Source organism: Mobula birostris, chromosome 24 (assembly GCF_030028105.1).
Source record: "Mobula birostris isolate sMobBir1 chromosome 24, sMobBir1.hap1, whole genome shotgun sequence".
NCBI classification, from domain to species: Eukaryota; Metazoa; Chordata; class Chondrichthyes; order Myliobatiformes; family Myliobatidae; genus Mobula; species Mobula birostris.
The window spans coordinates 13940066-13967280 of record NC_092393.1 but is presented as its reverse complement, the minus strand read 5'-3'; the positions used below and the strand labels follow the sequence as shown (position 1 = coordinate 13967280).

The 27215-nt window shown below is 40.6% G+C and overlaps 1 protein-coding gene across 4 annotated transcripts in view; it reads left to right on the top strand.

The window, feature by feature from the left end:
• Positions 1-27215, top strand: part of LOC140187342 (uncharacterized) — a 452977-nt gene that overhangs the window by 193561 nt on the left and 232201 nt on the right. For all 4 annotated transcript variants that reach the window (XM_072242544.1, XM_072242543.1, XM_072242546.1 and 1 more), the window contains exon 5: positions 24717-24801. In XM_072242544.1, the coding sequence (XP_072098645.1) occupies positions 24717-24801 (85 nt within the window). The remainder of the gene's footprint in view (positions 1-24716; positions 24802-27215) is intronic.

The following is a 27215-nucleotide window of genomic DNA, read 5'->3' as shown; positions in this document are numbered from 1 at the left end:
GCAAAACTCTTGGGCATATATAAAACAATTCTGTAAAGCGAACATGCTTTCAAAAATATAGAAAGAATTACCATAAACAGCTGTAAATGGTAAAAATACTAAATCAAATCAATATTCGTTGTGACTACCTTTCCCTTTAAAACTGCATCACTGCTCTTTGGTACACTGTTGTGCAGTTTTGAGAAAATCGACTCATAGGTTATTCTAAGTATCTTGGAGAACTCGCCACAGTTCTTCTGCAGACTTTGGCTGTCTCGCTTGCTTCTGGCTCTCCAGATAGTTCCAGACAGCCTCGGTGATGTTGAGATGAGGGCTCTGTTGAGTCCATACCATCTGTTGCAGGACTCATAGTTCTTCTTTTCACTGAAGGTAGTTCTCACCCCTGGAAAAGTATTAAAAACTACTGTGGAAAGTGTACCCATGATAGCTGGAGAATCCACTCAGTTTGATAATAAAGATAGTTTTTTCCTGTGACTTGGGCGTGGGGTGTAAAGCAGTTTGATGCAGGAGCAAGCCCTTCAGCCCACAAATTAATCTAATGGCATCTAATTGCTTCTGCTTGCATGTGATCCAAAGCCCTGTTCTCTGTATATTTGTGTACCTATCTAAGAGATTCTTAAATGCCTCTAATGTATCTGTTTCCACCACCACCACCTTTCATAATGCATTCAGGCATCTACCACTTTACTTCCTAACCTGTTTGCCATCTGAAAATTAGCTTGTGTGATTGGCCACACAGCTTGATCCTAGCTTGCTGCTGCCATGTGCCAAGGATATCCTGTGTGTAATACCGGAGTGAAATTAACAAAGATAAATAGATTGTGATTTCTTAATAGGTTTCTTTATCTTGGTGTCAGTGATGAGGAAGATCCGATCTGCCAAATTGATAGCTGCATGAGAACTTTATGAGCACATTCAGTTACTAATTGTCTTGAAAAAACTACTGCTTTTCTTTTTTTTTCCCCAATCAAAATGACTTGTCTTGTTTTCAAACTCACTACTGTCACTTTTTTGTGTACTCACTTATGCGCTGGACCTTTGGTAACTCATCCTTGCTTCTCAGTTTCCTTTCGATTTTTGTATTGAGAACAAACTGTGATGTGTTAATACTGGTTATAAACACAAATAGCAAATAATTGAGTGTCCTTCTGATCATTGGCAGACTAATACTGCTCTGCCAACCTGAAACTGGTTAAGTTATTTCAACTGTTTTGTGTTTTTTCTAATCCACCCTCAAATTTATCACCCCAACCATACAAACTCTTGTGTATTTTTTGGGTGCTATTTTGCCTTAAAATGCCTTCTGAAAATCTATATACAGGTGTCCCCCACTTTTCAAACGTTCGCTTTACGAAACCTCACTGTTACGAAAGACCTACATTAGTTACCTGTTTTCGCTAACAGAAGGTGTTTTCACTGATACGAAAAAAGGCAGCGCGTGAAAAAAGCAGCGTGCGAAAAAAATCAGTGCGTGATAAAAGGCAGCACGCACCCCGAGCAACCGCTCTCCCCCGGATTCGGGACAGCACTCTCGCCGGCATTGCTTAAACACGTGCCTGTGAACAGCCGTTAGCAAGGTGAGTTCTAAGGTACTGGAAAAGCCTAAAAGAGCTCGTAAGGGTGTTACACTTAGCGTAAAACTAGACATTTCGATCGTGGTGAACGAAGTAAGGACAAAGTGAGTTTGGCTTGTGGAAGTTGACGAAGATGATGTTGAAGAGGTTTTGGCATCCCATGACCAAGAATTGATAGATGAACAACTGATGCTATTGGAAGAGGAAAGGATAACAATCGAAACCGAATTCGGTAGCGAAAGTGAAGTCGTCCAGGAACTGAACGTGAAGCAGCTGCGTGAGATTTTCGCTGCAATGATAAAGTACAGCTTTAATTTTGAAAGGGTACGTCGGTGTAGGGCATATTTGCAAGATGGTTTGAATGCTTACAAAGAACTGTATGATCTAAAAATGCGCGGCGCTAAGCAGTCAAGCAAGCCTTCCACATCAGTCACAGCAGATGACGAACCTCGACCTTTGACATCAAGGCGGGCAGTCATAGGAGAAGATGACCTGCCTGCTCTAATGGAAACAGACGACGATGGGGTGACACCCCAGTGTCCCACCACCCCAACCCCCGGGCTGTGGACAGATACCGATTCGCGGAGAATGCAGTGGTAGCCGGGAGGCACACAGCACATCTGTAAGAAAAAAGCCGAAATAAACAAGCTAATTAATTAGGTGCCGCCCGACACGTAAATGTCGGCCCAGATCAGAGGTGATTGCGGATTGCGTTGCCTCTGATCTGGGCCGACAATTACGGCACTAGGCGGTACCTAATTAATTAGCATGTTTATTTCGGCTTTTTTCTTAAAGATGTGCTGTGTGCCTCCTGGCTACCGCTGTACCCCTGCATGCTTTGTGGATCGGTATCGGTCGGCAGCCTGGAGGGTGAGGACCACTGCACCACCCCAACCTTCGACGACTCAGCCTAACACACCATCATCAGTGCGCCTTGCTCTGTCTTCCTGATTCCAGTAAGTGATACTACACTGTACATACATTATTTCTACTTTATATCGGCTGTGTATTTTTACGTGTTATTTGGTATGATTTGGCAGCTTCATAGCTTAAAGGTTACTGGAGAGAGCATTTTTGCCAACAGCGCTTGTGTGAGATTTTCACTACGGTGAACAGTGCTGGCAATAATTGTGGAAAAATGTTTCTACTTTATATAGGCTGTGTATTTATTATATCATTCCTGCTTTTACTATATGTTACTGTTACTTTATGTTGTATGTGTTACTTGGTATGATTTGGTAGTTTATTTTTGGGTCTGCGAAGGCTCACAAAATTTTCCCATGTAAATAAATGGTAATTGCTTCTTTGCTTTACGACATTCTGGCTTATGAACCGTTTCATAGGAACGGTGCACCTTAGGGAAACCTGTATACTGCTTCCTATCACTGCTGGTCACACGCATTTTAATATATCTGGACAATTTTCCAAATTGCCGGATGAATTCCAGTGTTTTAACTGTATGTGCAGTTTGTCTGGAGATGAGGTAAGGTAATTTGATGGGAAGAATATGTCGGTTTTTATTTTTCCTATTGTTTAGAGGAGATGAAGAGCAGATATATAGTTAAAATAAGTTAATTTAAGAATGGACTTCAAAATTGAAAGATTTTTTTTCCTGTAACTGCTTCTAATTGGGTGCCAAGGAATAGTTTGCATTTTTCAATCACCGGTGGCATAGTACATAGTCGGGTTTTATGGAAGAGAGGGTTAAGGATGTTTAGAGAAGGAATTGCAAAGCCTTGGACGTATATATAGCTGAAAGAATGGTTGGCAATGCTCATATTTGGGATTTATGACATATAAGGAGGAGCTGCATTTCCCAGAGATGCAGTTAGACAGATTTTTTACATACAAGGGCACTAAGGAGTTCTGGGAAAAAGGCACATTATGTGGAGCTGAATCTACTGCCATATCAGCCATTATCTTATCGAATGGCAGAGCAGTCTCACTGGGCCAGATGGCCTACTGCTCCCACTTCCTATATTTCCTTGCATAAAACTGCTAATCCTGCTTGATCATATGATATTTTAAAATATGTTAAGCAGGCAAATATCATTAAAATTTGCCTGATAACTTTTGTCAGGTTAATTGGTTCATCATCCTTAATTTCTCTTCATTGATGAGCAGTATTAAAATATGTCAGTGTCCAACCTACTAAGCTTGTTACTGAATCGAGGATTTAGAGTGTGCACCATCTCAACAGCTACTTGTTTTTTTTTTCAAAACTAAGGATCCAGGCAACATACGAGGGATAATTGATAAGTTCGTGGCCTAAGGTAGAAGGAGTCAATTTTAGAAAACCTAGCATATTTATTTTTTGCTACATTTACACACTTAGTCCAGTGGTCGTGAAGCATACAGATCCCTTCTTTGTAGAAGTCGGCATCTTGGACCTCCAGAAGTGGTCCACAGCAGGGATGATTGATATGTTCGTGGCCTAAGGTAGAAGGAGATAAGTTATTAACTTCAAACTTTCTGCATTTTCACCCAAAGAGTTGAACTGCACGTGCAAGTAATGAGAGCTGTATAACTCATCTCCTTCTACCTTAGGCCACGAACTTATCAATCACCCTGCTGTGGACCACTTCTACAAAGAAGGGATCCGTATGCTACCACTGGACTAAGTGCATACATGTTGGAGTGGACTATGTTGAAAAATAAATGTGCTAGGTTTTCTAAAATTGGCTCCTTCTACCTTAGGCCACAAACTTATCAATCATCCGTGGTATCAGCAGTATGAGCAGCTGTTGGTCCCCTTACTTTTATGTTCTCTAGTGCTTTCTCCTTTCGAATGTTCATTCATGAATCTCACCTTTTTTTTGATCATTATAACTTATTCTTCCTTTTGTTCTCCTCCAAAGGGCCCTTTTTTGGTACTTTTTATATGGATTCTCCTCCTTTTCGATATGTTTTCTATTTTGTTGTGAAACTTTCAGAACCAGGTTTAGTATCACAAGCATGTGTCATGAAATTTGTTCTTTTTGCGGCGGCAGTACAGTGCAATACGAAACAGAAAAACACTGTGTGTGTGTGTGTGTGTGTGTGTGTGTGTGTGTTAAAAATAGTAAAGTGGGTTCATTGTCCGTCCAGAGATCTGATAGCAGAAGGGAAGATGATGTTCCTAAGTGCTGAGTGTGTGTGTGTCTTAATATTCCTGTACCACTTCTTTAATGATAGCAATGTGAATAAGGCATTTCCTTTTTTTTCGTTCGTGTGCAGTGACTCCTCCATACCAGACGGTGATGCATCCAGATAGAATGCTCTGTACATCTGTAGAAATTTGTGTGTCTTTGATGACGCACCAAATCTTCTCAAACTTCTGATGAAATTTAGTTCCTGTTGTGCCTTTGTAATTGTAACGGCTGACCATGGAACTTCAAGCTCTGGGCCTTGATCTCTGGACTTAAGGAACCTCCGATTCCGGGTCTCACTGACTTGGAGTTTTACCTGCTTCTGTGCCTCAGGGCTGCTCAGACCTCCAACCCCAGGGCTCGCTGACCTGGGGCATCACCAGCCTTTGTCTTTGGGGCCTGATCAACTTGGTCTATGACCATGATGTTTATAGTCTTTGTACTCAGTGCCTAGTGACTGAACCTCTGTCTTCAGATTGCCGGCCTTTGTCCGTAAAGTGCTGCAACCTGGATTTCAACTTCCGGCTGCTGTCCCTGACTCTTCATTTACTGCCCCTGACCTGTTTAGTCTCCCTCATCCTGCGGTTAAACTCTAAAATGACCCTAACTCTCTGCACTCCCCAAAACTATCCTACGAGTCTAAAGAAACAATTGTTTGAGCCATGAACTTGATGGTCATCGCAGCTTGACGGCATCTTGACCAGAAGACACAGCTTGCCGGGGATTTCTAGGATAACTTAAACAATAACCCTCTATTGGGAGAGAATACATCATGGTTATTAAGCATCTGATATCCTTCACTCTTTCTATCCTGCCATTGTTAAGTCAAAGAGTTTTATGAAATTAAAAAAAGGTATGTTTAGTGGTCGTTGCTTTTCCTTGCATTTCTGATGTTAGTTGTTGAACAATGGTGATCACCTGTTGTGCCTTCATTTGGGTGAACTCCATACTGCAAATAGGGGAGCTGTTTTTCAGCGACTGGGTAGAGGCAGTTGATGAAGCCGTTAACAATGGCATTTAGCAGGGCAATTGTTTCTGTGATTACTGGGGTTAGATTTGTTTACTTTCTTAAAGCTGGTCAGAATTTTGATATTTCTAAGACCTCCTGAAATATATGAAGTTCTACCAAGTTTTTTGAAATTCAGTAGGGTTAGTGATAGTCTTGGCAGTCCTTTCTCCCAGGTCTTGTTTTTCAAAGGTGGCAAGTTTGGACCTTTTTCAATGAGAAGTAGTCAAAGAGATTCACATCAAGGACAGATACAGCGTGGGTTGTAGATTCATCCTTAAAGAATTAGACATGTCATGGTTATTAGGCATTTGATATCCTGCGCTCCTTCTACCTGCCATTGTTAAGTCAAATGTTTATTTGGACCACATTCTTCAGGTGAAATGGAGTGATTTATTTTCTTAAGGATTATTATGAATTCTATTCCAAGAAGCCCTAGTCTTTAACTTCTGAATTTACTGGTTATTCTCATCAAGTCAGACCTCATTTCTTCTCCAAGAAAGATACAAGTCGATTCACAACCACTAATGTAATTGTGACGCACTGCAGATCCAATTGACTAAGGTGTCATGTTGTGATGTGCTGTTTCAGAGGAGCTTTCTTTGCTATGGTCTTGATCTTCAGCATTGATTTTCTTGTGCCATTTCTGTTGCCCTTGTTCTGGCTTAAGTGATGGTCAGTCCAACAATTTTTGATATTTGCCATTATATAGGTAATGTTGATACCTTTGAAGTCACTTGTTTGAATAATGAAATCTAATAACTACCAGTGTGGCCCGATGATAAATGCTTTTGTCTGTTGGTCACAACAGGGTTATGATAAGATTATTCTAAACAGTTGTCAGGAGGAAGACTGAAGTTATAGTTCTATACTCGCCTGTGTGAAATTTTAACATGTGATAACCTTTGTACTCCAGCCATCATAAGAACTTTTGACAGTAAGATCTTCAACTAGTGGTGAATGGGACTGCATTTGCACATTCATATGCGAATTGGTTCAAATTCAGATGATCATGACCACTGTGTCCCAGACCCCCACCCCTTTCCCTCAAATCCACCCTCCCCTCCCTTGATTTGTATCCCCATCTTCCCTCTTTAATTCTCGCCTTTGTCTTTTCTGCAACGTCTTAATTTTTTTCCCTCTGCCATCTGATTCCTAAATGGACACTACCCTTGGGCACTACCTCACTTTTTTTAATATATGGTATTTCTGTTTTTTGCACTTTTTAAAATCTATTCGGTATATGTATACTGTAATTGATTTACTTATTATTTATTTTTTTCTCTTCTGTAGTATGTATTGCATTGAACTGTTGCTGCTAAGTTGACAAATTTCACATCACATGCCGGTGATAATAAACCTGATTCTGATGACCTACTGCAGATTTTTTTTCCAATTTTTCTTTGTTCTTGAACCCTTCCATAGCTTTTTCGAAATCCTGATAACTTTTAATCAGACTTTGATTAATTTTGTTGGCGCTCTAACTGATGTGATATAATTTTATAAATTGTGTTTTTCTTGTACCTTTAAATTTGCTTACAAAATTAATAATCATGGAGAGCTGACTGCTGATTGTCAATGGGTTAATATTGTGGGCATTGCCAGCTAAGCCAGCATTTTTTTGCCCATCCCTAGTTGCCCTTGAGAAGGTGGTGATGAGCTGTCTTCTTGAACAGCTGCAGTCCCTGAGGTGTAGGGACACCCAAAGTGCTGTTAGGGAGGGAATTTGACCCAGCGACAGTTAAGGAATGGCGATATGTCTCTAAGTCAGGATGGTGAGTGACTTGCAGGGGAATTTCCAAGTGGTGGTGTTCCCAGGTATCTGCTTTTCTCGTCCTTCTCGATGATAGTGGTCGTAGGTCTGGTATGTGCTATGTGCTGCCTTAGGAACTGGTGTGTTGTTGCAGTGCCTCTTGTAGATAGTACACAGTGCTGCAACTGTCCGTCGATGGTGGAGGGATTGGATGCTTGTGGAAGAGGTATCAGTCAAGTGGGCTGCCTTGTACTGGATGGTGTCAAGCTTCTTGAGTGTTGATGGAGCTGCACTCATCCGGGTGGGTGGCAAATACTTCATTATGCTCCTGACCTGAGCCTTCTCGATCGTGGACAGGCTTTGGAGGGGTCAGGAGGTAAGTTACACACTGCAAGATTCCTAGCTTTTGAGCTGCTGTGGTAGCCACGGTGTTTATATGGCTAGACCAGTTCAGTTTCCTGTCAGTGGTAACCCTCAGGATGTTGAAAGTAGGCGATTCAGTGATGGTTATTTCACTGAATGTCAAGGGGTGATGGTTAGAGCCTCTCTTGTTGGAGACGGTCATTGCCTGGCACTTGCGTGGCTCAAATGTTACTTGCCACTTGTCAGCCCAAGCCTGGATACTGTCCAGGTCCTGCTGCATTTGGATATAAACTGCTTCATTATCTGAGGAGTCAGGAATGGTGCAGGATATTGTGCAATTATCTGCAAGCATCCCCACTTCTGAAATTCTGACAGAAGGAAGGTCATTGATGAAGCAGCTGAAGATGGTTGGTCCTTGGACATTTCCCTGAGGAACTCCTGCAGTGATGTCCTGACGATAAGATGATTGACCTCCAACCACCACAACCACCACAACCTCCCTCCTTTGTGTCTGGTATGATTCCAACCAGCGGAGGATTTTTCTTCCTCATTCCCTTTGACTCCATTTTAGCTAGGGCACCTGGATGCCATACTCAGTCAAATGCTGCCTCAATGTCAAAGGCCATCGCTTTCACCTCACCTCTGGTATTTGGACCAAGGAGGTGATGAGGTCAGGAGCTGAATGGCCTTTACGGAACCCAAACTGGGCATCCGTAAGCAAATTTTTGCTGAGTAGGTGCTGCATGATAGCACTGTTGATGCCCCCTTCCCTTACTTTTCCTATGATTGAGATGATTGCTGATAGGGCGGTAATTGGCTGGGTTGGACTTGTCCTGTTTCTTGTGTACAGGACGTACCTGGGCAATTTTCCACATTGCCAGGTAGATGCTGGTGGTGTAGCTGTACTGGAACAGCTTGGCTAGTGGCGTGGCAAGTTCTGGAGCACAAATCTTCAGGACTATTTCTGGGATTTTGTCTGGATTTTTCCTCTTTGTATCCTAAACCTCCATAGTACCATTGACTGGAGAACCTCATTGGGAGATGGTTCCTCTCTTGCTGTGAGGTAGAAAGCTGAACTCTGACACCCCAGGCTGTGCTAACCACTATTCTACCTTGGCACCCTATGCATTAATAATGGTTTACAGAGCCCAGAAAGCTCAGATTTGACAGAACGTTTAAAAATGTTATAATTAAGCAAACTTTATAGACTTCGGTGTTTAATTCAGCTGTTTTACCCTATCTCCATATCCAGCCCACTAATATCCATGTTCCTTTTGCCCTGAGGGAATGAGATCAGTGACTTGGAGACAATGGTCTGATGTTCAGTGTGAGGAGCTGGCTGAGAACTGGCATTTGGCTTCTGTGTAGGAGAGGTTAGTTTCCTAAACTCATTCCTGGTCATCATTTTGAATATGTATTTTGAGTATATTGCTGCATGCTCGAGGGCTAAGTTAGAGTGAGTAAAAGGAGTGGGAAAAAAAATGGCATTTCTTTTCAGCTACATTCAATCCACAAGGGTGACCCTGGGCTTACATTTGCTCGTAACTTCACTTCTCTATGCTACTTCACTCTGATTTCTATCTTGGCTGATATGCTCCTCTGATGTCTGATGTAATCTCAAGGAACAAATCTTCTATCCAGGTGATTCACATTAATTTTTAATAGTTTCAGATACCTCTTGTTTCCCTGTCTGCGTATGTGGCAGTACTTTTCTGATTTTAATTTGTTTCTTCTTTTCCTCTGGTGTCTCTAATTTCTAGTTTTTAAAGTAATTGCTACGTTGAAAATTTTGATCTGCATCTTATTGCAGACATTCCATCTCCTTTCTCTACCTCATTCGTTATGGATGGTCACTAGGGAGTTTTGTTCGGTGTATATGGGTCAAAGTGATTTTGAATAGATGAGTCAAAGTTATTCCATGATCTGTGGAAATTGCTTATTACACATAACAAATAAATCCACTTATGAATTCTGAAGTCTTTGTGTATGACCGTGGTTCACCAAAAATATTGTGATATTTGCTAAAAGTCATTTGGGTTAACTGAATCAGCAGTATGAATCAAAACAATATTATCAAACATTGAGGGCCTCAGAAATCCAGCTACATCCGGTAAACATAGTTCAGTATGTCTTTGAATTACGTAATTTTGTATGCTTAGACATTGAATGAATGGAAGATTTGATTAACTTAAGCAACTTCATGCCTGGCTCTTTTTGCCACTGTATAATGCAGGAAAACTGCTGGTATTGATATGTCGTACGCACTGATTATAATGTGAAGTAAGGAAAATTTCTTTCTTAAAGAAAAGTCCATTATGTTGGTTATCTCATTGCTGTTGAATCCTCTGCTTGGCCTATCATTGGTTCAGAAAATAAGCCTACAGTAATCTGTTGTCAGTTGATACCAGATTAAATTTCTACTGTGCATTCCCAGAACATTTATGAAAACAGGATCCCTCAGGATGTTGGCTTAGTTCAGTGTAAGTAAATACTGGGGGAGATGGTTAAGGTCAGTGTCATTGATGAAAAATATTGCTTAAATCTTGTTGATGAGCACTGGAAAAGTCGGTTCCATCTATTACTTACTGTTAAACAAAGCTGTCAGCAAACTTGGGAGATAATCAAGTTTGCACGCCATGGTGGAGAATTAATGCATTTCTAAAGCAATTAGCCAAGTAGAAAATTTCAAAGGCCTTGCTACTGTTTCTGTAAAGGCACTGAAGCTGGGCTATAGTACTATACCTGGAATCACTTGGTTTAATAAAATACTTGTGATAGGTGGGAAAGGGGTGCAGAGAAGAAGCACTTGGTTTTGTTTGCCAAAGAGCAATAAGATTAATGGTATAGAAATGATACTCCTACTTCAGAGCAGCTGCATTCATCACTTTGGTAGATTTCTTTTTCAGTTATTTCTTTGCATTATAGTAATTTTTGGCAACCATTGACAGGAATATTTGATAAATTTAAGAGAAATAAAATTTGTCAATTTCCATGTGAGGATGACTTTCAAAATCTGAAACCACTGCCTCGTACTCAGACAGTGGGTTTAACAAAAGGGCCCAAGTTTTTTTTCATTATCTGAAATCTGAGAATCAAAATCATAACTTGGTTTCATTGACTCAGGTTGTGGATTGTAAGTGTTGCATGCATTGACATGTCATTGCATCGGGAAATAACTTGAATAAAGAGACCATTGCAGACCATTCTTGATTTCATAAAGGCACTTAGGGGCAACCCGAATAGCAGCAAAACTCTCAATGGACATGATTAAATATTAGCCTAATACAGCTAAAAAGCGCAACTGCTTCCAAGATTAGTACAGTCAACAAAGATGTCTTAAAGTGTTTAAACAAATTATCACTGCTTAATACTGCTGGAAACAATACTGATTATGGATGGAAATATCCATGTAGGATTCCACAGAGGAAGCGTGGCTGCAGATCAGGGATACAAGTGCATTTAAGGATACGATGTTTTAAACTCCTAATACTGACTATCTTGCTGGCAAACGTGCAGTCTCTGGTGAATAAAATCGATGATCTTAGAGCTAGGGTGCTGAATCAGAGGGACATTAGTGTGTGTCCTTTGTTTCACAGAATCCTGGTTGGCCCCTTCCATACTGGATGCAGTGATTCAGATTGACAGGTTTTCTATACACCATTAGATATATGCCATATCTAATCTGCTCAGGCCTTTTAACATTCAGAATGTTTCTATGAGATCCCTTCTCATTCTCTGAGCCTTCTCCAATGTCATTATTTCCTTTCTAAAATAAGGAGCCCAAAACAGCACACAATACTCCAAGTGTGGTCTCACAAGTGCCTTATAGAGCCTGGATATCACATCCTTGCTCTTGTATTCTATACCTCTAGAAATGAATGCTAACATTGCATTTGTCACCTTCACCACCAACTCAACCTGGAAATACAACTACAGAAGTTTTTGAGTGTATTTGTTGACATGCCAAATCTCTTCAAACTCCTAATAAAGTATAGCCACTGTCTTGCCTTCTTTATAACTACATCGATACGTTGGGACCAGGTTAGATCCTCAGAGATCATGATACCCTGGAACTTGAAACAGCTCACTCTCTCCACTTCTGATCCCTCTATGAGGGTTGGTATGTGTTCCTTCGTCTTACCCTTCCTCAAGTCCACAGTCAGTTCTTTCATCTTGCTGACGTTGAGTGCCAGGTTTTTGCTGTGGCACCACTCCACTAGTTGGCATTCACATTCCTGTATGCCCTCTCATCACCACTTGAGATTCTACCAACAACGGTTGTATCGTCAGCAAATTTATAGATGGTATTTGAGCTATGTCTAGCCACACAATCATATGTATATAGAAAGTAGAGCAGCGGACTAAGCACACACCCCTGAAGTGCGCCATTGTTGATCCTGAGCGAGGAGGATATGTTATCACCAGTCCACACAGATTGTGGTCTTCCGGTTAGGAAGTCGAGGATCCAATTACAAAGGGATTTACAGAGGCTCAGGTTCTGCAATTTCTCAATCAGGATTGTGAGAATGATGGTATTAAATGCTGAGCAAATAATGAACAGCATTCTGACGTAGGTGTTTGTGTTGTCCAGGTGGTCTAAAGCCGTGTGGAGAGCCATTGAGATTGATTCTGCCATTGACCTATTGTGGTGATAGGCAAATTGCAATGGGTCCAGGTCCTTGCTGAGATAGGAGTTCAGTCCAGTCATGACCAACCTCTCAAAGCATTTCTTCACTGTTGATGTGAGTGCTACTGGGCGATAGTCGTTATGGCAGCCCACATTATTCTTCTTAGGCACTGGTATAATTGTTGCCTTTTTGGAGCAAGTGGGAACTTCTGGCGGTAGCAGTGAGAGGTTGAAAATGTCCTTGAGTACTCCCACTAGTTGGTTGGTACAGGTTTTCAGACCTTACCAGGTACTCCATCAGGACCTTCCGCTTTGCGAGGGTTCACTCTGTTTAAAGACAGCCTAACATCGGCCCCTGAGACAGAGATCACAGGGTCATCAGGTGCAGCAGGAATCTTCGCAGCTGTAGTTGTGTTCTCCATTTCAAAGCATGCATAGAAGGCATTGAGTTCATCTGGTAGTGAAGTATCACTGCCATTCATGGTATTGGGTTTCGCTTTGTGGGAAACAGCGCACCCCATTGTTTTGGGCGATTTTAACCAGGTCAGTCTGAAAAAATCACAAAGCAATTACCATCAACATATCACTTGCAATACTAGAGGAAATAACACACTGGACCATTGTTACACCACCATTAAGAATACCTACTGTGCTATTCCATGCCTTCACTTTGGGAAGTCTAATCACCTGGTTGTACTTTACTCACTGAGTATAGGCAGAGACTGAGGACTGCAGCACCAGTCGCTCGCTTTAGGTCGCATTTGGAAATTCCAGTTGGCAGACAGTTTTACTCCACGCCGCTCTGACATATTGGGAAATCATGTACTCGGCAGGTTACAGCAGTTGTTTGCCTTTGCCTACTGCCGGGTGAGTTTAAAGAGATCACCACCTCTTGCTGAGGATGACCAGGACGTCTAAGCGCCTTGTCGTGCTCTTAGCGCTCCACCAATGCCTGCTGGCTTGCCTTCTTGACCGTTGGACCATTAATTGGTCTCCTCCGCTCCATTTGCCAGGGCTAGACTTCACATGCTGGGATAGGCAAATCCCCTACCTCACCGAGGGTCGAAGACTCATCAGCTATCCTCACCTGGTTTGGCTCGTCTGCCGAGATGGTTTACCGGGGTGTGGCCGCTACGCGTGCTACAGCTACTTGGAGCCACAGGTGAGAGCTGAGTGCCAGGTGGGGACCAGAGGTGCCCAAGCTGCCCTGAAAAAGGGCACGGCAGGCCCCCCACCAGAGGTGCTACCCCTCCCTAGGCACCCCATACACCCCACAGCACCAGTAGTAAGGACTGCATAGTGAGGACTAAGAAGGCACAGGAGCGCCTACAGGACTGCCTTGAATAGGTCTGGTCTGTACTCAGAGATTCATCTTCGAACCTGGATGAGTATGCTGCAGTTGGTTACCGACTTTATTAAAACCTGTGTGGATGAGTGTGTGCTTACAAAGACTTTACTGTACATTCCCAAACCAAAAGCCGTGGATGATCCAGGAGTTGCTGAAGGCTGGATCTGTGGCATTCAAGTCTGGCAACCCAGGCTAGTACCAAAAAACCAGCTATGATTTACGGAGGGCTTTCTCAAGGGCGAAGAGACAAATTTGAACGAGGTTGGTGGTGACATCGGATGTACGACAACTCTGGCAGGGTTTGCAAGACATGACTTCCTACAAAGTGAAACCCAGTAGGATGAATGGCAGCGATGCTTCACCACCGGATGAACTCAGTGCCTTCTATGCCTGCTTTGAAAGCTGTGAAGATACTCATTGCACCTGATGATCCCGTGATCTCCGTCTCAGAGGCCGATGTTAGGCTGTCTTTAAGGCGAATGAACCCTCGCAAGGCAGAAGGTCCCGATGGAGTACCTGGTAAGGTACTTACTTGAAATCAGCAGCAAATCTGCTAATCTAGTTTGGTACTAGTGAGTCTAACTGAAGAGATAACTGGTTTGTACCAGTCTTTACTTTAGGCATCTCTATGCCTACAACCAGTCCAGCTATTAACAACACTCATCTATCATACACAAAGGCATAGATTAGCTGTACCTCACTAGATAATATCAGTACTGAAAATGTCTGTGCAACACACACAAAATGCTGGAGGAACTCAGCGGGCTAGATAGCAACTATAGAAAAGAGCAAGCAGTCAGTATTTCAGGCCAAGACCTTTGCAGAACTCTAGCATCTTGTTTGTGACTGAAAATGTCTGGTATTATTGACTGGGGGGATATTTGTGTTGTCTAGCATCACATTGAGTCATCTTTTTGTTTGTATGATTAGTTATGCATTAGTACCCTGAAGAGATTCTAAATTGGTAGCGGCGTATGTTGAAATATATATTTTTGTCTTTAAACTCTCAAGAACGATTAAATGTTTTGTCATTTGTGATTGGTATAAAAAGTGTGAAACATAAGGATTTGAGGCGTCAGGATATGACTTAAAGTAACTGAATTGATTTGATATAGTTAAGTAACATTTATGTATTATGATTTACAATTGAGAACATTGATATATTCATAAAATATAAACAACGTGCAGTTAGGAAATTTTCTTTTAATAAGGAAAATTTAGGGTGGTCAGCATTGCTCATTAAATTTAAAAACAAATACTTGGGTGGCAGGATGATGGTGCCTCTAATGCTTTCATAAGGTGTTGTCTGCATCTGTCAGTGAAAAGAGTGGAGAGCAAAATCTGCCAGAGGAAGACACTGCCAATCTCCAGTAATTAAGACGAATTGTCAAGGCTTTGCCAAATGGTATGTATTGTATCTTTTATAGCTAGATGAGAAGCTGGCGTGGTTCTATAGTCTAACCTAGTGAATAGTCAGATTTTTGAATTTCAAAAGGGAGCAATATCTTGGCCAATTTTACAGAATTATTTGAAGATGTACCAGATAGAAAATACTAATGGAGTAGATACAGGTTATCTAGATCTTTCCAAAAGGCATTTAATTAGGTACTGATTTTTAAACTGATAAATAAGGTCAAAGGATGCATGGAAAAGTTGCTGATTGCTAACAGATTACAAAACAAAGTGGAGAGAGGGTGCAGCACACTTTTATTAAGGAAGAAAGAGGACAGCGCCCTTCTACAAGTGTTATACACTACTGGTGAAAATTTACATTAATGATTTGGACTTTGAATTTAAAAAAAATTTGCAAACGATCCCATTTGGAGGTGTTGGAGCTAGTTTGGGAACAGTTAATATTGGAGCTTTGCAACAGATTAAAGGAGGACAATAATACATTTGCGGACTAGCCTAATACAGATAAATGCATGGAAAAAGAGGGAGGTCACACTATTTGGAAGGAGTGGAGAAATCAAAGATCTTGGATTGTAAATACATAAATTTCTAAAAAAAAGTTTCTGAAACTTGTGCTTAGAATTTAACCAGGTTTCTATTTATTTCTAGAGTAATGTAACTGATAAGGAGGTTGTGTTGAATCTGTTTCAGATTTTGATTTTGAAATTAGTGTGACTATCAATGATCTAAAATAGATATACAGAGGTATTCAATAAATTTGAGAATAAATTGTAGTCTGTACAGTTTATTCTTGTTGTGATAAAATTAAACATGTTGCATATTATGTCTGTGAGCAAATTAAAACCCAGTGTTTTCTATTCAACCCTTGGACTTAATTACATACTGCGTAAGTGCCGCGGAATATAGAAAATGTGTATCTAATGTAAAAGCAGAAGCCGTGACAGTGTTTTAGTAACTTGTGCAGGTTATGGCAGGTAGGATAATTGCTTAAAAGGGTGAAGAAGCTCATCCGAGGGAAAAAAGCTTAGGGGTGACTTCAGGAAATGCAAGTTACTTGTACATGTATAAGAAAAGGATGAACACACAGGCTCACTTTTCAAGATTCAAGATTATTTGATATCATTTCCTGTACACTAGTGGAAAGGGAAATGAAATAATTGTTAGTCCTGATCTAATGCAGCACCAAAGAAACCCCACAAAAGATAAAGAACCCAATAAGGAACACAATTACACAATAATGCTATGAATATAAATGCTTAGATAGCTTATAAATATTGATCATATGTCAATAAAATGATGCTATGCTTTAGTTTGATTTCAGGAAATAATAAAGGTTTCTGATAGGAAATAATGAAGTGGTGGAATTCATCGTTGGAGGTGTTTTTTCAGCCTTGCTGCTTGGTGAAAGTAACTGTTTTTGAGTGCAGTGGTTCTAGCATGGATGCTACCTAACTTATTCCCCAGTTGAGAGTGGGACAAACAGTCCATGAGCAGGATGGGTGGGATCCTTAATGATGTTACTGGCTCTTTCTGGCAGCTTTCTATATAGCAACACACAAAAAATGCTGGAGGAACTCAGCCGGTCAGCTGGGTGGCGGGGGTGGGGGAGGATGCTGGAGAGGATAGCTAGATGGTAATAGGTGAAGCTAGATGGGTAGGAAAGGTAAAGGGCCCGAGAGGAAGGAATGTAACAGGAGAGGAGAGTGGACCATAGGAGGGAGGGGCACTGGGGGAGGTGATATACAGGTGAAAAGAGGTAAGAGGCTGGAATGGGGAATAGAAGAAGAGGAGAGATGGAGGGAATTTTTTTTAACTAGAAGGAAAAGTTGATATTCATGCCATCAGGTTAGAGGCTACCGAAATGGGATATAAAGTTGCTCCTCCACCTTGAGAGAGGCCTCAACGTGGTACAAGAGGAGGCCATGGACTGGCCTGTTGAAATAAGTATTGGAATTAAAATATTTGGCCACTGGGAAGTTCTGCATTTGCTGGATGGTGCTGAAGTGCTCAACAAAGCAGTCTTCTGGTTTACTACGAGTCTCATCAATGTAGAGGAGGCTGCATTGGGAGTACTGGATACAATACATAGTCTCAATGGATCTGCAGGTGAAGTGTTGCCTCACGTGAAGGGACTGTTTGGGACTCTGAATGGAGGTGAGGGAGGAGGTGGCCTCTTTCAGGGATAAGTGCTGGGAGGGACGAATGGACAAGCAATCCCTGCGGAAAGTGGAAGGGGTGTGGGGGGTAAAGATGTGTTTGGTGGTAGGTTCCCTTTGGAATTGGCTGAAGTTGTGGCAAGATATGTGTTGGTTGCGAAGGCTCGTGGGGTGGTAGATAAGGACAAGACGATCTCTATGCCTGTTAAGATGGGAGTAAGATGGAGTGAGCACACTGTTCTGGTATTGAAGGAGATGTGGGTGAGGGCAACATCAGTGGTGGAGGAATTGAAATCCCATTCTTTGAAGAAGCAGGACATCTCTGATGGACACGAAACTATATACAGTTAATTGGAGCATGTTGAGATTATTATATTTTGCGCAATTAAGTGGCTGCCCCAATTAGCCGAAGTTTCATGGAAGTAGTTAAAAAGGTATAAAAATAGACAAACTGCCTTTTAACCTATTTGTGTTGAGATCACTTGAGAATCAGCCACTGCTGATTTTGACAAATTGGATTTTCCATTTCCCTTTAGAGAACTTAATTTAGCCCTTTGGATGATCATGCGCAGACTCTTTAACCTTGATTCACAGATTGTTAAAGGGAAGCTAGTGTTGTAGATAAGATGTATTTGCTTAATATTTTCATCAAGATTCTGAAATTTTCAACTAACGGGCCTTTCTATCACAAACAAGAAAATCTGCAGATGCTGGAAATCTGAGTAACACACACAAAATGCTGGAGGAACTCAGCAGGCCGGGCAGCATCCATGGAAAATAGTGCAGTTGATGTTTTGGGCCGAAACCCATTGGCAGGACTGGAGGAAAAAAGGCTGAAGAGTAGATTTGAAAGGGCAGGGAGGGGAGAGAGAAGCGCCAAGTGATAGGTGAAACTTGGAGAGGGAGGGATGAAGCAAAGAACTAGGAAGTTGATTGGTGAAAGAGACAGAAGGCCATGGAAGAAAGTAAAAAAGCGTGGGGAGGGGGGAAAGGAGCATCAGAGGGTGGGCAAGGAGATAACATGAGAGAGGGACAAGGGGATGGGAACTGGTGAAGTGGGAGCTGAGTGGGGGGGTGGGAATAGGGGGGAGAAGGCATTTCTGGAAGTTTGAAAAATTAAATGTGGCCTTATCCCAACAGTGGTGGAGGTCATGGATGGACATATTAGAATGGGAAGTGAAATTAAAATGAGTAGCCACTGGGAGATCTGGCTGTTCTTTCTATCTTTCTGTTCCACAAAATTCTGGAGAAACTTAGCCGGTCAGGCAACATCTGTGAAAATTAATGAACAGTTGACATTTCAATAGCTGCTATCTACCCTGCTGAGTTCCTCCAGCTTTGTGTGTGTGTTTTTGGATTTCCAGTATCTGAAATTTTTCTCATGTGTATTATTTGATTTTTATCTTAATTTGTTTTTGAGAAGTAGTTCATATAATTCATTTGCCTGTGCAGTAACATGAATTGACCTAAAATGGTTTGCATTGTTAGAACATCCACAGACCTTCAAGTTGCACTTCTATTATTTTTTCCCTTTTTTCTGAATGATGAAATAAAAACTATTTGTGGGAGAGTTTCCATGCTGTAGAGCCTTTCATCCTTTCACACAAATATTTTGCCAGTCATGATCTGCAGAAGCTAAGGAGATGCATTTTTTTATATCAATCATTTTCCCACCCAGAAAATGGATAAAGGCTTCAGGTGTCCCATCACATATGTTACTTGCTTGATAGATAAAGAAGTCCAAGGGCTGAATAGAAATTTTTCTATCTGGGTTTTGATTTACTGACTTAATGATGTGCAGCCTTAACAATATAAATGTTCAAGGATAAAGTATTAGGGCACAAATTACTCTAACATTTATTCAACAGTTTAAGACAATTAATGTGCAATATATAGAAATAAATTCTAACAATTGAAGAATTTCCTTTCCTAACATGAAAACGTAGCATTGAACTACTTGCACATTCTCTAAAATTCTAATTGTTCACCTTCAGAAATATTTGAGCAGTTTCAAATTTTGGAAACATTCTATACTGTTGCCAACTTGCAAGAAAAATTTCAAGGCAATGATGCTTCTTCTGTCTAGCTAGCTTCAACTTGAAAAAAGAAATAGTGGCAGCACTTTTTTCAATTACTGGATTAGAATCTTGAGGCTGGCCTGACCTAAATTTAATCCCCACTATGGCAGCTTTTCTGAATTTAAATTCAGTAAATAATGTGCCTTTGAAGTCTAAAATAAAAGAAAGGAAATAGAAAGGGCTCCCAAAGCATCCAACATAAGGGGTAGCCTATTAAGTACTGAAATGAATAGAAATTTCTGCACTCAAGGATGGTAAATCTTGGAATTCTGTGGAGGGTCAGTCATTGATTACCTTTAAAACAGAAACAAGATAATTAAGGAACCAAGAGAAAGATCAAGAAAATTGTATTTGCAGTCAAAGATCAACCATGATTTTACTGAATGTGGATCAGGATAACTTCCCTATTTCTTATGTTTACCAGAGTGTTACCATTGAAGCTATGTTGCACCACTAAATTGCAGCACAAAATGCCTTTGGCAAAGCGATCATTGTAATAGGATTTAACCTAAATTAGATGTTTTTGTTGGTATGGGTGATGATGACATAAGTTTATTCACTTGTGAGCTGAGAATGAACCCCCTAAGAAAATGCATAAATTGCAGATTGTTTTAGAACACAGATGTAAATATGTAAATTTGCATCAGTGTAACTTTGTTGAAATGTGTTGCAGGAATTTTTGGAAGTTTGGAAGGTGTCAAAGAAGACCATCTGTAGCAGCTAGAATACAGAACAGAAATTGTGTTGTTATCAAAGTAGGTTGTTTATATGTAATGGTGCATTAGCGCAACACTGAAATTTCAGATATGATCTCATTTACCACTCCACAAGACCTCTAATACTTCAGTTTATAGGGCAGTACTGAGATAATTTTCTTATTAGGCTTTCACTTTGGATTGAGAAGATTTGCTTCTACTTTCTGAGTTGGATGTTGAGGTCACTATGGGACCTGCATACTCCAATGATAATGAGACTCAAGATTATCAGTGGCATCTGAAATGTTCTTCCTCCATCCTACGCAAGTATTAGGCGAAGAATTCCACAGATTAGTGAAGATAGTAGTTTTATTTCTTCCAAGAAGCTTTTAAAAAATAAACTTGAAGCTGTCCCTCTATTTACGTGGTAATCTATTAACATGGTGGCACTTAGCGTAGTGTACCTGTATGGGAGTATGGGGACAAATGTCTATCATAGTGCTTACTGGGATAATTAAAGCTATGATATTATACTGAATGAGAATGCTACTATTAGTTTATTCATCTTGCCAGTGGAATTGGAAGATTTTTCTGGAGCAGTTGTGATATTTCTCCAGGGCTATGAGGTGCTTTCCACATCTGAAGTGTACTGGAGCTGTGCATTACTGCCTAGTAGATTACAAGCTTTGTGCTTGGCTTATTTGAACACTGAGGCCTCAGATATCCAAAGGCTATTCTGGTCTAAGGAGGAGGACACCCAGGGAGAAGTGATAGGCAGATGAGAAGAGGTAAAGAGCCAGAGCGCAGAATAGAAGAAGAGGGGAGAGGAAGGGACATTTTTGTTACCGGAATGAGAAATTGATACTTGTGCCATCAGGTTGGAGGCAACCCAGATGGAAATAAAGCTGTTGTCACTTTCCTCTGGGTTCCCTCTGTCTTCCGTTTTCCACTGTTCCACTGACCTCTGCTATTAGATTCCTTCTTCTCCAGCCCTTTATCTTACCTGCCTACCTGGCTTCACCCACCTGATTTCTAGCTAGCCACTTCTTCCTCTCTTCTCCGCCCCCCCCCCACCACCATTTTATTTTGGCATCTTCCCCCTTCATTTTCAGTATTGAAGAATGGTCTTGGTCGAAAACATTGACTGTTTATTCATTTCAATTGATGCTGCTTGACTTGCTGAGTTCCTCCAGCATTTTATGTGTGTTGCTAAGTTCGCATTGATGTTAGGTCTGTGTGGACAGATCAGAGCTGCAAAGTGTTTGCCCAGGATTTTGTGGTTCAATGTCTGAATCCACAACCTCAGATTCTTAGGCAACAATCCAATCACCTGAGGCAGAGTTGACTTGAAATTGATTTATTTTAAGGAATGTCACTTACTAAATTGAACACAATCATTCTCTGACACACAGGTTCTCCAGCTGTTACTTTGAATATAGGACAAATGTTTTCTTTTTCTCTGAGGAAGTCTCCACTGTGTACAAGACATTCAAGTTTCACATCAGAATCTTCATTTTCCATTCTGAAATGTCTATACACGGTCTCCTCTACTGTCAAGATGAAGCCACACTCAGGTTGGAGGAGCAACACCTTATATTCCGTCTGGGTAGCCTCCAACCTGATGGCATGAACATTGACTTCTCTAACTTCTGTTAATGCCCCACCTCCCCTTCACACCCCATCCATTATTTATTTATTATTATTATTAGATTTTTTCTCTCTCCCTCCTTTTTCTCCCTATGTCCCTCTCACTATACTCCTTGCCCATCCTCTGGGCTTCCCCCCTCCCCCTTTCTTTCTCCCTAGGCCTCCCGTCCCATGATCCTCTCATATCCCTTTTGCCAATCAACTTTCCAGCTCTTAGCTCCATCCCTCCCCCTCCTGTCTTCTCTTATCATTTCAGATCTCCCCCTCCCTCTCCCACTTTCAAATCTCTTACTATCTCTTCTTTCAGTTAGTCCTGATGGAGGGTCGACTGTACCTCTTCCTATAGATGCTGCCTGGCCTGCTGCGTTCACCAGCATTTTTTATGTGTGTTGCTTGAAATTCCAGCATCTGCAGATTTCCTCGTGTTTGCATTTTCAAAAAGAGCAGCCTTCACCCTTTAATCGCACATTATCAAATGAGTGCCCTATACTCGTCTTTCTTGTGGTGCATCAACGTTCCTTGCCTCGCATCAATGGTAGAGAAAATGTAATAATCTGTTAAGGAAGCTGTAACCGAGCACCAAGAAATTAATCAACAGATTAGATAATGCCAAAATAGGTTTACCAACAGGAAATTTTGTTAAAACAAATCTGTTAAGATTTTTTGAGGTTGTAAACAGAATAGATAAAGGATGAGTTGGTTGGGTGTATTTAGACATTCAGGTGGTTCTTGGTGATGCACAAGATGTGTTAAACATTAGATTAAAGTTGGGTTAACACGTTTGAAAGAAAAGGTAACTTTCAAGGGATTAGGAAGCTAATACGAATAGGGTCAGATTGATTCCGACCATTTGTCCAGAATCTATATTAGTGATTTGAGTAAGAGGACAAAATATTCCAATTTCTGCTAAGAGACTGGGTGGCTGTTTGAGTTCCGAGAAGGATGCAGAGAGGCATCAAGGAAAATGTGTGTTGTCCCAGTGAAAAGGATGGGTCTTTGACTGATGGGATAAAATATGGAAAGGTGGAAGACTATTTGGGGTGAAATTAAAATATTTTTAATTAAGTGTTGGTGTTCAGAATATTCTTGTATCTGCAGATTAACTTTGTGTATAGTAAGTAATTCAGAAGGTAAATGTTAGGCTGAGTTATAGTGAGACCACAACTTTGATGCTACTAAAGGTAAGGTATACCTGCACTAGAGGAAGCGCAGTGAAGATTCACAAGATTAACTCATGAAGTGGAAGGGTTTGTCATACGAGGACAGAATAAGAAAATTTAGCATTTTTGAGTTTAGAAGAATGAGGTGTGATCTCATTGAAATGTATAACGTTCTTGAAAGAGTTTAAGAGGATAGTTCTGAGGGTCATGCTCTCCCTGGCTGAAATATTTCTTGACTGGAATCATGGTCTCAAAGTAACAGGTCATCTGTTCAGTGCTGAAAAAAAATTTCCTCACTTAAATAATAGTGAGTCTAACTGATTCTCACTTGAGTACTGTAGTGTTTCGATTGCAGAATAGATGTTTGAATATTAAGGTATTCAGAGGGGATAGAGTTAGTGTTACTGAAATTAAAAAAAAGTTAGGAAACGGCAACAGAAATGCGAGGGTCAAGAAGTCCGCTTCTGTTTATTATTTTCGCAGGAGAAGGAATTCTGGTGTGGCACAGAAACAGTTACTTGTTTCTAAAGTTCCAAAAGTTCCAATCAGAAAATGGAAAAAATTCTCAGGTTATTATTACTGTTTATGAATCTAAACCATTGATCAGTGCCGAAAACAAAAAAAAAAAATCAGACTTTGCTTTCATAGAAATGACAGTGCTATTCATAATTCATTGTATTTTAAATTAAAAAAATAGAATTATTGTTTGGTTATAGTCTGAATGGAAATGAGATGATTAATAAGTTCAAATATTTGTCTTCATAATGTGATAAACTATATGAACATCTGTTCATCTATTCAAAATACACGTACCTCCCGCAAAATGGATTCAGATTGTTTTCAAGCTTAACAATGCATATAGGAAATAGGAGGTCGTCATGAGCAAGATTAGTGCCTTGCAAATGTCAATATTCCTGTCAACTTGCTGCAGGTGCGGTATTTGTATGGGTTGGACACCCAAGGCCTGATTCATAGTGTGGACTTTTAGGTTGAGTTGAGGATGAATAATTTAGACAAATATACTGCAAATGTAATTTAGTCCTCATTTTAAAGTCATGGATTCTGTCTTTTGTACACTTCAAGTTCAGATGTCTACATTAAGAATTAAAGACATCTAATTTTTGACACAGATAAATTGCAATCATTCCCACTTGTTGTAATATCTTCTCCTTAATGATGATTGTTAAGTTTCAGAATGACAAGTTTTCATGTGGTGTTTATAGCGGAACAGCTTTACTCAACATCTTGTGCCTTCATCACTGAACAGTTCCCATAATCTATGGACTCACTTTGATGGACTCTTCATCTTATGTTCTCAATATTTATTGCTTATTATTACTATTGTTTCTTTTATTTTCATTTTTGTATTTGCACAGCTTGTCTTCTACACATTGGCTGCTTGTCCATTCAGTCTTCCGTTGATCCTATTGGGCTTCTTGGTTTTATTAAGTATGCTTGCAAGAAAACAAATTTCAGGGTTGCATATGGTGACATTTATTTTAATAAATTTACTTTGGACTTTGATATGCAAAGTAATACAATGTTTACAGGAAATTCTACCAAGCATCAGCTAATACTGTGTACAAGAATTTATTTACAAATGGGAATGATCTTGTTTAGTCTTAATCTGCTGTTTTTGTTTTTAGAATTCATGATTAACAATTTTTAAATGTTGCCTTGTTCTAAGATTGATATTGTTTTTGATATTTTTAAAACTTTGGTTATAAGCTGCAGAATCTTTTATTAAAATATTTTATCACTTTTATAGATGGTTTGATCAATTGATGGTGTATCCTAGAACCAATAAGCAAAATCAGAAGAAGAAACGAAAGGTTGAGCCCACAACTGTACAGGTACAATCTGCAATGAAACCTTGACACTATTTATTAATGTCTAATATTAAAGTGGTGACTACTTAGCCATAGAAAAACAATTGAGTTAGATATGATGTAAAACAAGATAAGGCACTTATGTGTTTAAAATCCTGATTCAAATTAAGGCACAGCTTTGTACTGGCCCACAATTTTCAGTAAGACTAATAAAGATAAAGATAAAGATTAGCTCTTTTTGTCACATGTGCATTGAATCATATAGTGAAATGCTTCATTTGTGTCAAAGCAAATCAAATCAGTGAGGATTGAGCTGAGGGCAAACCACAAGTGTCACCACACTTGCAGTGCCAACGTAGCATACCCACAACTCACTAACCCTAACCCCTACTGTATATCTTTGGAATGTGGGAGGAAACTAGAGCACCCAGAGGAAACACACACCGTCATGGGAAGAACATACAAACTCCTTCCAGACAGCAGTAGAAATTAAACCTCCAGATTGGTGATCACTGGACTGTGAAGTAACTGAACTAACTGCTACACTATAGAAACATAGAAAACGTACAGCACAATCCAGGCCCTTCAGCCCACAAAGCTCTGCCAAACATGTCCTTACCTTAGAACTACTTAGGCTTACCCATAGCCCTTTATTTTTCTAAACTCCATGTACCTATCCAGGAGTCTCTTACAAGAACTATTGTTTCCGCCTCCACCACTGCCGCTGGCGGCCTATTCCACGCACTCCCCACTCTCTGCATAAAAAAGAACTTATCTCTGACAGCTCCTCTGTACCTACTTCTAAGCACCTATTGTCTGTCATGCTAGCCGCTTCAGCCCTGGGAAAAAGCCTCTGACTATCCACACGATCAATGCCTCTCGTTACTTTGTACACCTTGATCAGGTCACTTCTCATCCTCCGTCGCTCCGAGGAGAAAAGGCCAAGTTTACTCAACCTACTTTCATAAGGCATGCTCCCCAATCCAGGCAACATCCTTGTAAATCGCCTCTGCACCCTTTCTATGGTTTCCACGTCTTTCCTGTAGTGAGGAGACCAGAACTGAGCACAGTACTCCAAGTGGGATCTGACCAGGGTCCTGTTAAGCAGCAACGTTACCTCTTGGCTCTTAAACTCAATCCCATGGTTGATGAAGGCTAATGCACTATATGCCTTCTTAACCATAGGGGCAACCTGCGTAGCAGTTTTGAGTGTCCTATGGACTCGGACCCCAAGATCCCTCTGATCCTCCACACTGCCAAGAGTCTTGCTCTTAATGCTATATTCTGCCATCATATTTGACCTACCAAAAAGAACCACCACACACTTATCTGGGTTGAACTCCATCTGCCACTTCTCGGCCCAGCTTTGCATCCTATTGATGTCCTGCTGTAACCTCTGACAGCCCTCCACACTATCCACAACACCCCCAACCTTTGTGTCATCAGCAAATTTTCTAACCCATCCCTCCACTTCCTGATCTGGGTCATTTATAAAATTCACAAAGAGTAGGGGTCCCAGAACAGATCCCTGAGGCACACCACTGATCACCGACCTCCATGCAGAATATGACCCATCTACAATCACTCTTTGCCTTCTGTGGGCAAGCCAGTTCTGAATCCACAAAACAATGTCCCCTTGGATCCCATGCCTCCTTACTTTCTCAATAAGCCTTGTATGGGGTACCTTATCAAATGCCTTGCTGAAATCCATATACACTACATCTACTGCTCTACCTTCATCAATGTGTTCAGTCACATGCTCAAAAAATTCCACCAGGCTCATAAGGCACGACCTGCCCTTGACAAGCCCTACTGACTTTTCTAATTGTATTATGCCTCTCCAAATGTTAATAAGTCCTGCCTTTCAGGATCTTCTCCATTGTGCTCTCCAAACTCCCTTCCCCCCCTGAGTGGGGTGTTCTAGAATAATAGGAGGCTTCAGCTCCCTGATATTAAGTTGTAAATCAGAGAGTGATCTTTGCCATTTAAATATCCCATTTAAGCACTGAAATGCAGATTTTGCTCACTTAGTTTCTGTGCTGCTCTAAAATCTACCATACTAGTACCTTACCAATAAGTTTGGCAATGGATATATGGAGACAGCATTGACTGTTAAAGACCTGCAATTGCAGCATGTAGACTTAATGTCTTCACAATTAAGTTTTTGTACTCTTTATAAGAATTTCATAATTTTATTTACTGCTAAACAAACCCCACATAACCAAAATCTCTTAAAGATTTTATTTTGACTTTTTTTCCTACTTGAATCTCAATACTTTGTTTTAATTCAATACAGTGTTATATATAGAAACTAAAGATTTTAAACAAAGTATTGAGATTCAAGTAGGAAAAAAAGTCAGGACCCCCCCCCCCCCCCGATACCAAAAAATATGTATGCTCAAGTCCCTTATTTAACCTGTCGCAGTGCGGTGGACTTT